The sequence below is a fragment of the Natator depressus genome, chromosome 1, assembly GCF_965152275.1.
Source record: "Natator depressus isolate rNatDep1 chromosome 1, rNatDep2.hap1, whole genome shotgun sequence".
Taxonomy (NCBI): domain Eukaryota; kingdom Metazoa; phylum Chordata; order Testudines; family Cheloniidae; genus Natator; species Natator depressus.
The window spans coordinates 187474780-187487446 of record NC_134234.1 but is presented as its reverse complement, the minus strand read 5'-3'; the positions used below and the strand labels follow the sequence as shown (position 1 = coordinate 187487446).

Below are 12667 nucleotides of genomic sequence, written 5' to 3'. Positions count from 1 at the left end.
GAAGAAGGAAATGGTGTGTATATAACTTAAAAGATGGTTCTAATGATACATTTTTATATCCTCATTTATAACCAGGAAAGCACCAGCAACTTCCTAGACATTTTCTACAGCAAGAGCTCATTTGGCTTTGGAGAGAATTTTCTCTTTCCCCTCTCCACTGACTAATGCACATGCATGCAGGCCATAATTGGAATCGGATAAAACTGGTGCTTTTTAAAGACAAATGTTTGGTGTAACTTTGTGTTTGAGGAGATGGAAGGTTTTTCCAGCTGTGTACATTTAATTTAACATCTAGGATGTGCTATGCAATATACTGACAGGTATGAAGGCAAACTCTCTGCCCCTAAATGCTAGTTGCAGGTAAGTAAATCAATGGATTTATCAGGTGTAAATGAAGTTATGAAGACTTTCCCCCCCAACTCTGTCCTTCTGGATCTTTTTTTTTTAAAGACCATGAATCCATAGTTGATATTTAATCTGCCATTGTTTCAGCACTGATACTAACACCTCCATCAGCAAAACAAACTAATTTGACCAAAAAGTCCTCTTCCAGGATAAACTTCTTCTAGAAAGATGGAACCAAAATGGACTAGATATTTCCAATATGGGGTTCCATATTAAGAGACTCTGACTCTGTTGAAAGTTTCTTAATACTTTGTTGTGAAAACAGCTTGACCTAGAAATGTCACATTTGTTTTTCTCAACTGACCTCATGGAGGAGAGTGCATTCGATTAGTTTTCAGGGTTGATAGTAGCTAATTGTTTAGTTATGCTAGGGGGTCATTAATACTATTGGATGGTGAACATAGTTTTAATTGAGTGCATTGTTGTAATGCACACGTATTCCAAATATATGCACCTTAATGTATTTCGACTCACAGAACTCACAAGACCTGGACCAGCCAGCACAGTGGGCAAAGACTTGCTATGAGGCATCTGCAGTCAGGAAAGTTTCACAGAAAAGACTGTCCATCGTAGTCTGGGCCCTCTGTACTTTACGGTACAATGGGACTAAATTCTGCAGTGGCAGCCTCTAAAATTCTGCAACAACATTAACATGTTCTGCAACCATGAAAAATACCCTTAGTTCTCACTGGGCCTCCCCCACAAACACACACAATTATGGCTCATAGTTGAAAATACTCAGCATAAAATGTGTCTGTTATTTTTGAAGATGGCATTTTTTCACTATACTATACATTTTTCCATATATCCTGGCAGTGCAGCCTGGGTCTTGGTTCCTATGATTTTGTCTAAGTGGTCTGGTTCAGAATTGCCATTCCCTGGTGTGCCAGTGAGGGAGGGTGCTTGTACCCATTCCAGTGGTTCATCTTTCCAGTTTCACAAGCCTCAGCTGCTGCAAAGTTCTTCAGCCTCCTGCTTCTGACTCTTTCTGCTTTCTGTCTGCGAGCAGGACTCCAGCTGTCACTCCGTAATCCTCTGTTGCCTGGTTCCATGTAACAGTGCACAGAAATCTAATTCGCTCCCTCCAAGGGAGGAGCTGGAAAGTGAGAAGAAGGCTGTGATAAATGAAGTGGGGGGTAGCTCCCTTTTATGGACACCCAGCCAGCCAGTTAGCTATTAAATCCCTCTTGGTAGCTGTTCTCTACTTGCTTTTCCTGTAAAGGGTTAAAAAGTCTGACTGCATACATAGGTAAAAGGAAGTGAGTAGGCACCTGGCCAAAAGAGCCAATGGGAAGGCTAGAAATTTTAAAAATTGAAACAAGACTCGTCTTTTGTGTGTCTGTGGTTGTTCTCCCAGAGAGCAGGGACAGGACTGGACTATGTTGTAAAAGTTTGCTCCAGTATGAAAAATCATTACATCGTACCTAGAAACTACTCATTTGAAACCCCAGATATGTAAGTAGATCAGGAAATGTCTAGGAAGACGCCATTAGGTTTATCTCTTATTTCTTTATGGCTTGTGGACGACTCTGTGTTAACTCCTAAAGGTTTTGTTTTGCTTGTAACCATTAAGCTGGACCTCAAGAAGACCATTCTTGATGCTTAATTATTATATTTGCTCTTCTTAAATCTAACAATAGTTAATATGTTCCAGATGTATGTTTTCTTTTTGTTTTTAATAAAATTTACCTTTTTTAAGAACCAATTAGGATTTTTGGGTCTTAAGAGGTTTGTGCATATGTTGTTTAGCTGGTGGCAAAAGCTGATTTCCTTTGTTTTCTTTCTCAGCTCTTCCCCAGAGGGGTGGTGGTGAAAGGGCTTGAGGGTACCCAACAGGCAGGAATTCCCAAGACTGCCTTCCTGGGTCTAAAGGTTTTTTTTGTTTGCTTTTTTTTGTTTCTCTTCACTTGGGTGGTGGCAGCATCTAGCCATCCAAGGTCAGAGAGAAGTGGTAACCTTGGGAGTTTAATACAAGCTTGGAGTGGCCAGTATTAATTTTTAGAATCCTTGCGGACCCCCACCTTCTGCACTTGAAGTGCCAGATTGGGGAATCAGCCTTGACAGAGCTGCAGGCTGGTCCTAGCAGGGCGGGCAACAAAGTGCTGAGCATGTGACTACAGCAGAATGGCAAAAACTATGACATCCTGGAAAAATACCAAATTCCACTGCTGCAAAAACTTCCACAAAGCCTTGTTTGAGACTAATGGGGTAATTCACATCTCAAACTGCTATTGTTTCACACTCTTCTGCAGAGTTGGTCAGACATTTGGTACATCTCTTTAGGCTTGGTTCTTTTTTTTTTCCCCAATGCTGTCTCAGTAACCCTAAGGGCTAAGTTTTTGTAATGAAATCTGAGGTTCATGAACACAATTCTGTGGCAAGGATTAAATTTGGTGGAACACATCAGGGCCTGCTCATAACCCATTAATTTGTTGTGCTCTGTTTTTTATTTTAAAGTTAGTTTAACACCACATAAATAGTGCACAGATGATTAGACTTGTACTTACATCTTATAGAAATCCATAATAAATGTGAGTCAGTCACAGGCATTCTTACACTGTTTTTCATCTGCTCCTTGTATAGGTGGGTTTTTTTTTTTTTTTTTTTTTTAAGACAAGGTAATTCTCATACAGAAGCACATGTTCTTCTGGAATTAACGTTTCAAACTTGTTTTCCTGGGGAGAGGGGGAAACGTAACCTAAAACATGTAATTAGAAGTGTATTGGCCATTTTAATTGTATGGGCTTAGACTCTGAATTTTGACATACAAATCATAAAATAAATGAAATTGTTATAGCTAAACGAATCTTTCAGCAGATGTTTTCTTTATGATTTGGCAGAGTCTCCTGAAGATGTAGCTCCAACAGTGGGATTTTCTAAAATTGACCTTAAACAGGGAAGGTTTGAAGTCACTATCTTTGACTTAGGAGGTGGAAAACGAATACGAGGCATCTGGAAGAATTACTATGCTGAGGCATATGGGATAATATTTGTTGTGGATTCCAGTGACACAGAGAGAATGGAAGAGACGAAAGAGACCGTGACTGAAGTTCTAAGGCATCCTAGGATATCTGGGAAGCCTATATTAGTGTAAGTAACACGAATAAATGTTTTACTACTAATCTATAACTTACTAAATGTTGTATGTATTCAGATTAGTACGATAATTCTTCCCCCTCGGCCTTACCTCTTTTAGTATCGTTACATAAGAACAGAATAATGGCTGTATTTGGTCAGACCAGTGTTCCTTCTAGCTCAGGATCCTGTCTTTCCACGGGCTAGAGCCAGATGCTTCAGAGGGAATGAACAGAACAGGGCAGTTTATTGAGTGATCCATCCCCTGTCATCTAGTCTCAGCTTCTGATAGTCAGAGGTTTAGGGACACCCAGAGCATGGAGTTGCATCCCTGACCATCTTGGCTCATACTCATTGATGGACCTATCTTCCATGAACTTACCTAATTCTTTTTTTATCCCAGTTATACTTTTGGCCTTCACAAGATCCCTGGGCAGGGAGTTCCATGGATGACTATGCATTGTGTGAAGTAGTACTTCCTTATGTTTGTTTTTACCCTGCTTCCTATTAATTTCATTGGAAAACCCTGGTTCTTGTGTTATGCGAAGGAGTAAATAACACTTACTTTCTCCATACAATTCATGATTTTATAGACTTCCATCATAGCCCTTTAACCATTTCTAAGATGAACAGTCAGTCTTTTTAATCTCTCCTTATATGGAAGCTATTTTCCACCCCAGTCAATTTTGTTTTAATGGTTCCTAATATTCTGTTCGGGGTTTTTGACAACCGCTGCACATTGAGCAGATGTTTCCCGAGCACTATTCAAAATGACTCCAAGATCTTTCTTGAGTGGTACCAGTTAATTTAGACTCCATCACTTTGTAGATATAGCTGGGAATGTTTTCCCATATGCATTTATCAATATTGAATTTCATCTGCCATTTTGTTGCCCACTCACTCAATTTTGTGAGATCTCTTTGTAACTCTTCACAGTCTGCTTTGGACTATCTTGATTGATTTTTGTGTTGTCTCCAGATTTTGCTACCTGACTGTTTACCCCTTTTTCCAGTTCATTTATGAGTATGTTGAACAGCACTGGTCGTGTTACAGAGCCCTGAGGGACCTTGCCATTTACATCTCTCCACTGTGAAAACTAACAGTGTTTCCTGCCTTTTAACTAGTTACTGATGCATGAGAGGACCTTCCTCCTTACCCCATGACTGCCTACACGGTATTACAGTTGCTGTACTGTATTGTGGTGTTACTGACGTATTTTTACACATCAGTCTAAGTAACGTGGTGTTGGGGGGCTAATTCTTTTTTTGAGCTTATTCAGAACGTTGATCTCTTTCATCTTGAACTGAGTGTCATGAATACTCTACTTACATTTGTGGCATTTGATCCTCTTATATTTAGTCCGTTGTAAGTGCAGTTTATTCACATTTGTTTCAGTAAAAGTAGAGAAGTTTAACAAATAACACAGTATTTTTGTACTTTGGTAGTGTTTCCATCGATACAGTAGCTTCAAGGCAGTTTGGTGTAGTATATTGTGTGAAAACATCAGTACAGGCTTATGCAGTGATAATAACATTATTTTTATAAATGGCTCTTTATATTTTATATTACCAGTAGTGCTGGGCATAATTTTTCAGGTGAATTTTTCTCCAAAATCTGCACATTTTGGGTTCACTTCAGTGAATTGTTTTGGCTGAAACAAAAAATGGTTTGTTTTGACACTATCCTAGTGAAACACTTTGATTTTTTGTGGTTAGATTCATAAGGGGATTTAGGCATCATTCACAAAACCACTGGAAGAGGGAGGTAGTGATGGTGGTGCTGCCTATTGAGTTAATTTAGAAGGAATAAAGGGGACTAAAGAGTCAAAGGTGTTACTATAACCCAGCCACTGCCCAACATTAGATAGTGTCAAACATGATTCAGGGTTTGGTACACAGAAGCCTTGGAAACCTTTGGAAACCTTAGCCTATTTAATACCATTACAGCACAGAATTAAAAATCCTTTTTTAACCTTTTATTAAAGATATAGAAAATGAAGAAAAAACAGTGAAAGCATTTGAAATGTAAAGTATTAAGACTTGCATTTTAAAAACATCCTTTGTTCCCTTTCTCCTAAACTGAAGACGTTTTTAGAAAGAGGAAAAACCCTTTTCTGACAGTCTTTGATGGTATTAAAGATGGTGATAAATCCTTTACTCCAAAAAAAGGATAGTTAGTTGAGCTGGGTTGGAGCTGTTGTTGCTGTTCTTGTTAAAGTTGGATCCCATTTCCTAGAGGAGAAAACAAGACAAGCACACACAAAAGGAGAGAGAAAAGAACAGCAAAGATGAAAAAATGCAGCTTCTGTCTCTGATGTTGACTTTCACTTGCAACCTCATTGCTGGAGAAATACAGGCACAGTACATAGTCTTATCAGCCATTTTGACCATTGGGAAACTTGTACCACCAGTGGAGGTGGCAGTGTTATCTGGTTCCCTCTCTCTGACCTTTTTTGGTCGGGACCTCATTCAGGATTAGGATGAAGCAGGTCCAGGGTCCTAGGAGACAGTAGGGGTGGCAGCTCACTCCTTCCCCTTCTCTTATCTTTGTCAGTCAGCATCACATTAGCCAGCTTTTCCTTTCTGCTAATTTTCCTCTTACAAAAAGACACTTTGAGAACCCCAAAAGGGAGTGATGGGCAGAACACCCTATCTCTTCACTATGTTGTCCATCAACTAGGCCTAATTTGTGATATTCCAGTGTTAGTTCTTGTTTATCAAGCATGATCTTAACATAGTCCTTGAGTTATACCATAGGCTTTTTTGTTTTTAACTAATTAATCTTTTTGTTTCTTCTGCACCTTTTTACAGGTGGTTATTGAGATTTCTTATGAACGTCACACTTTCATTTTCTACAGTTGAGTTCACTGTTAGGATAAACTTCTAGGCCCAGTAATCACAACATACCTCCTCCACCCATATGCACAATTGTCTAATTGCTAGGGCACTCAACTGGGATGGGGGAGCCCTGGGTTCAAATCCCTTCTCTGGATCGGATCTGTTGCATCCCAGTGAGTATCCCAACCACCAGGCTATGGAGTATTCTGGAGTGGGACATTCTCATTCTGTTGAAGCTGTTTTGAATAGCCATTGGGCCGGGGTGAGGAGAAGATAGTGTGACTCTATATTCAGGGGTTAGGGAGCATACCTGGGTTCCAGTCCCTGTTCCAGAGGTGAGTGCCCTGACCACTGGGCTGTTGGTTATAAGGGGTATCGCCGTCTCTTCATTTGTGAATCTAGCCTTTCATTTTATTTGCTTTTAAAAAAAAAAAATACCAAATGCAAAACAGTGCATTCAGCCCAAACTGAATCTCTTCAATTTTTTTTACAAATGCCATTGAATAAAAAAAACCAGTTATTTGTCCACCTCTAATTACCAGTAAATTTAAGCATTCATAAGTTGTGCGTATCTAACACAAGGTGGTGCTACTGGTACATGATCAGAAAAATCTAATTAGAGAGAGCTTACTTTAATAGCAGTTGGGATTTGTTTTTGCTTTGGTGCATATGCTTAATTTTAAAAAAAAAATTGAGGGTTTTAGAAGGTCTAGCAACGAGAAGAACATTACATTTTGTTTGAATATGATTGACTTCTAAAATTCTACTTCTCCTAGAGTTTTTTGTTAAAAACAAATATTTGAATAACACCAGAAATAACAAACTTTACTAATTCTATTTTTAGAATAATTGTGCAAAAGTAGTACTGTACAACAGCTCTGCCAAAAAAAACTTGGAAGTGATAAATGGTAAACTAGGACAAAACCCATGTGTGGCAGGCACAAGATTGGATTTTATAATACCATATATATACAGTGTATCAGTTTAGCCTTACATAACAAATGTTATCTACAAGGTTACCATGCATATAATTTGGAGGGGAAGCTCTTTGCTTAAAAGCTTAAGTGCTGGGAATGTGCTAGTGTATGAGACTCCAAAAGTGAAACTGACTAGTCTGTCTTGATTAAGTTAAGTGAAGTACAGAAAGCAAACAGCATAAATGTTGAAAAGTAAATTAGGTTTTTTACTTGTCGTCTTTGTTATCTATGATGGTGTTGGTGGTACCAGGAAGACAATAAATCTATTTCTAAAAATATTTTAACCAACAGCGTTTTTAAAAATGAAATTGTGACAGTTGATGACTGTGTAATCTCTCTGAATGAATAGAAATTGTTCAGCTTTCCGTTATAAAATCTCTAGGTGCTGATCCTGTAGTTGGGAAGGGTGGGGTCTTTGTGCCCATACAGAGCCCCTGTGACTTCAGTGGACTTGACAAAGGCATATGGTCCTACCTGCATGGATCTAATTGCAGGGTCAGCACCATAATCATCATGCAGTGGGCTAACTCAATCTTCAAGTTGGTTGAAGTTGTTGCTTTTTAGCTGATTGACAGTACAGGATTTGTGGCATGCTGCCAAAATTCATGTTGTCCATAAATCCTAGTCCTGAAAAGGGATTCACCCATGCACAGCCCCATGACCCCACACGAGTCGGTGGACCTTTCTCCAGGATTCGTGCAATATGTTTTACAGTTCTTTCTCTGTTCTTTTCTTATACTAAGATTTAGTAAATGATGCACTGACTTTTGAAGATAAAGTTCTAGAAAGTAGAACTTTATGGCTCAAGTACAGCATGTTTAACTGTTAAGAAAATGTTTTTAATTTTTTTCTACTCTATTGAAATTAAGAGAAAAAGCTACACACACACACAAAACGAAGTATCAGGTGAATGATGACATAACTAAATGGAAGGAACCAGTCTCTGGAGTCACAGCTCAATTCCACTTCATTTTCAGCATATGTGTGCTGAAGAGTGATGAGAGTGGTTGAGATCTGATCACTGAATAGAAAAAATAGATATTAATGTTTCTTTTTAAGCATGAAATACCTATTGTAGATTGAGCTAAATGCCATCATTTTAACATGGCTAGCACTGTTTTGATCTGTCTATCCTAAATTATCATGTACTACGTAAGATTATTCACTCATACAAAAGCAAATGCTTGTGTTGTTCATACGTTGAAGTATTAGAACGTACATAGGACCGTCTCTGATTTTCTGTACAGCAAGTAAAAGTCTTATTGCATGTCCATAATCTGTTTAATAAGCAATCTGTTTATCAATTATTGTATGCAAGGCCATAGAAAACCATCCCTCTTCCAAGGAAGCTGTATCCCTTTTTTAATCAGGCAATCACTTATTTTGGCTGTCCTGGTTGCAAGTCTAGCTGCACCTCTGCATTCTGTGTTCCCTCTCATGTCTTAGGCCTTGTGCCTTAGCCTCTCCTGGAGTGGAATTCCACAGTTCTCCCACTCTTAGATTGGGCCCTGGGATACAGCACCCTGTTTAATCAACCGTGCTTATCTAGACTGTCTGCCTGAGCTCTGACACTTGTAGTTCTTCCTTTCAGGAGTCTGACAGTACTGAATATAGTGACCGTAGGCCCTTCTTAAAACAAAGTACTGTAGGAATAGGAAGAAAGCATTTAGAGAGAGGATTTTAAATGTCTACATGCATGTCAGTCGTACCTAAGGCTTGTCATCCCTGATGCTAACCTAGTTAGGCCTCACTTCTGCGTGTCTCCACTTGGTTCCCCTGAACAACTACCCCCCTCTCTTCAGAGAGACTTTCTGACCTGCTATACTCATTTGCTCTTCTGCCTAGGTTGGCTTGTGGCCCTTCTAGACAAAATTGGATTTGCAGACTGGCTAAGGAGGAGGTAGACTCTTTAAAACTAACAGTCCTTAATAACCTTTAAGTGTTTGCTGAAAGGTGGCTTATTTTGAACCTTGCTTTTGTTTCCTGCATGTTTTTTGCTTATATAGCCCCCTGTTAAACAAAACCAATATAGTCATACAGTAAATATCCCAGTAACCATGTTAACGTAGAGCATTCATAAATTAGTAGAGAGCAGCTCCAATTCCATCAGTGTCAAATAAAAATTGCATGGGGAAGGAATGATGGTGGTAAAGGCACAGAAATGGAACTCAGCTCAGGTTCTGGTCTCAGCTCTGCCACAAACCTCTTGTGTCACCTTCAACAAGTCAGTGTAGTGCCTGACCTTTTTTTTTAATAGAACAGGTGCAATTATATGTATTCAAATACCGCAATTGTACACACACAGTATTTGTAGTTACATGGTGAGTTATGCGCCTAACTGGTCATGGGTGCATGAAGATGCCTGGCTTATATATGCATAATCATATGGTGGTTTGAAAATCAGGCTCTTAAATGTTTCTTCCTCCAGTTTGCTCATCTGTGAAATGATGATAGTACCTCACTTAGAAGGGTGATGCCGAGAGTAAATTAATGTTTGTTAAGCGCAATTGGACTCTCTGACAGAAGGTATTGATTACAATCAATGCAGGAATAGTTTTTTTTCCACAAAGAATTCCATCTTTGCGGCTGCCCCAGAGCAGCCCTGTTCCCAAACATATGTTGATATTGGTAAGTGCAACTGGATGATAGATTACGACTAAAATTAAAATGTGTCCTTCCAAAGAGGGGTCAGTTTCATGTCCATAAAATTGCCATGCTGTAGCAGTCCGTAGGTCCATCTAGTCCGGAATCCTATCTCCAACAGCAGTTAGTTCCTGATACTGCAGAGAGAGGTGCAGTAAGAAAGCAGAAACGTGATAATTAGCCCCATACACAGGGTCTTGAAACTCTCTCTAAGAACTGGAGCTGAGGGTTTATATCCCTTCCAGAATTTTTATCGTTAATTATGATGATTCTGAATATTCTTGTTATGCATGTACATGTCCACTCCCTTTTTGAATATTGCTAAATTCTTGGCTTCAGTTAATTCAGGTGTAAGTGAGTTTCTTATTCTAACTTTTATCAGTTTTGAATTTGCCACCTTCTAATTTCATTTTCCCCTTTGTTTGGTGATATGAGACAGGGAGAGCAGAAGTCCCCGACCACTCTTCTCTCTACCACTTATTATTTTATATGCTTATATCATATCCCCTTTTATTTTATTCATTTCCTAAAATAAACAATCCCAATTTTTTTAAACTCTGCATATGAGGATTTTCCCATAATCATTCTTGTCACCGTTTTCTGAGCCCCTCCTTGATTGCTGCAATATCTTTTTGAGACAGGATAACCAGTTCTGTATGAAGTATAGGGTATTCCAGATGAGAGGACACCACTGATGTCTATTTATTACAGCGAGATAGTTTCTAGATCTGCCATCTCCCTTTGCATTAACTGATATATCTGAACTTATATAAGAGCATGTCCAAATACAATTCCAGTCCATGTCAGGTAAAATAAATGCCAATTGAAGTGTGTCGTCCATTTTATCAGTATAGCTGTGGGCACTCAGTTTTTCTGAAAATCAAAACGTGGGTGTGTCAAGTTGAGTGTACAGAAATTCAAAGTTGCACAGTCGGTGAACACTTTTGGAAAGGTGGTAGATCAGTAATTGTGTTGATGCACAAGAATAAGTAGAATCTGGTTCCTGTAAAATTGAGCAGGGCTAATAAGTAAAAAGCAGTAAAAATTGTGTATCTCTTTTCCTCTTTTGCCATTAACAAATATAACTGAATACACATAGGGAACAGACCTTCTGGATTAAATGGTTCCTTTGTTATATATAGATATAATTTTTTTTTTTACTTGAGTTGTACTTTAAGAAACCATGACTGCAGTGTATTTTTGATTTAGTATAATTGGGTTTTGTTTTAGCATAAAAAAATCATGCTGTTCATATCTCTGGGATATAGTTTGTGAGACCTGATAGATTTCCGTTAACAGTGTCTAAATAAAACTCTATTCAAGGTTCTTTTAAGCTGTTACGTGCTGACATTTTGGCCCACTGCTTTGTGCAGTGGTTAACTTTTGAAGTTGCTAGTGTTTATATATGAGCATCATTGTAGCAGTAAACAATTTACAAGCTCCCCCCACAACCTGCAGCTACAACACAATTGATGTTCCATGCGGTGCTTTCAGTTAAAGGCCCTAAACTATAATCCCATTCTCGTGGAAATAGGGCCTAGTCTATTTTTCCCCACTTAAAAAGCACAATGCAAGATCTTTGGGCAGATATTTCCCAGGTAATGGAGCTATAGAATGGCTCAGTTACATTCTACCTGAAGATGACCATCAATGTGAAATCATTCAGATTAGCAGCTAAATTAGGGGAGAGAGAGAGAAATATGAATGAGACACATTGTAAATTCTGTGAGCCTCATTCATATGTTTCCTAGACATAGCTGTATGTATTAGAAGTGCATACTGAGAGCAGCATATGAAAGACTGATCCATGGGACATCATGTCTTTCATAAAATCTGCAGATATGTTGGCTGCTGACACCTCGTGCAGTACTGTAGGATCCTTCAGGTGGAAAGAGCATGAGTTGAAAAATGGTGGGGGGTTTTTCATTGTAATTTTTAAAAAGAAAGTGTTTTTCAATTCGCTTAAAAAACCTTTCACTTTTTGACAGTACCAAAGAATGGTTAGTGTTTGGGTCTTTTTTTTTAAAAAAATCTTTTTGGTTTTCACAAACAAAAAACTTTTAATCAATTTTTTAAAATTTTTGTTGGAAAAACAATCTCAACCAAACTGAGAGGTGTGAGTGAAAATTTCCATTTTGACTGAAAAGCCATTTTTTGTCAACGTTTAAATGAAAATATTTTGAGCAACTTTGGTGAAAGGCTCTATACAAAAGTGAAAATATTTTCTGGATCTATTTCATGTCGCCTTAGTTTTGTAAGGTGTGTGAGACATTATGCCCCATATTCTTCATAGAGATATTATGATGTGATTATGGCATAACTAAGATATATTTTATGCAAGATGGGTCAAGTGAGGTATCATTGAAAAGGTTGTGATTTACTGAATATAATTATCCTATTTGTTTGCATGTATCATTTCTGTATCCGAAGTTAGGAATATTGACTGTATCAATTACCAGTGGGTTTACACCTGGGGAAAGCCCACAAGACAGAATGCAGTCAGTCTAGATGGCTCGCTGTGAGGAAGAGCCATTAGACAGAACAATAGGTCTTTGAAGAAGCTAATCTCCTCCCTTCCTGGAAAGGCTTCCTGAGGACCTTACAATTAGTCTTTGAGTTATGGCTGTAGGGTCATGTGATCAAGTCACCTGTTACTGGAATCCATCTTGGAATATCAGTGTTTTTCCACTGACGGGCATGGGAACTAAGTCTGGAAACAAAGGCTTCCCG

At 38.6% G+C, this 12667-nt stretch overlaps 1 protein-coding gene across 4 annotated transcripts in view; it reads left to right on the top strand.

Moving 5' to 3' along the window:
- The window catches only part of ARL13B (ARF like GTPase 13B), an 80455-nt gene that overhangs the window by 7726 nt on the left and 60062 nt on the right, over positions 1-12667 (top strand). For all 4 annotated transcript variants that reach the window (XM_074972470.1, XM_074972478.1, XM_074972452.1 and 1 more), the window contains exon 4: positions 3246-3495. In XM_074972470.1, the coding sequence (XP_074828571.1) occupies positions 3246-3495 (250 nt within the window). The remainder of the gene's footprint in view (positions 1-3245; positions 3496-12667) is intronic.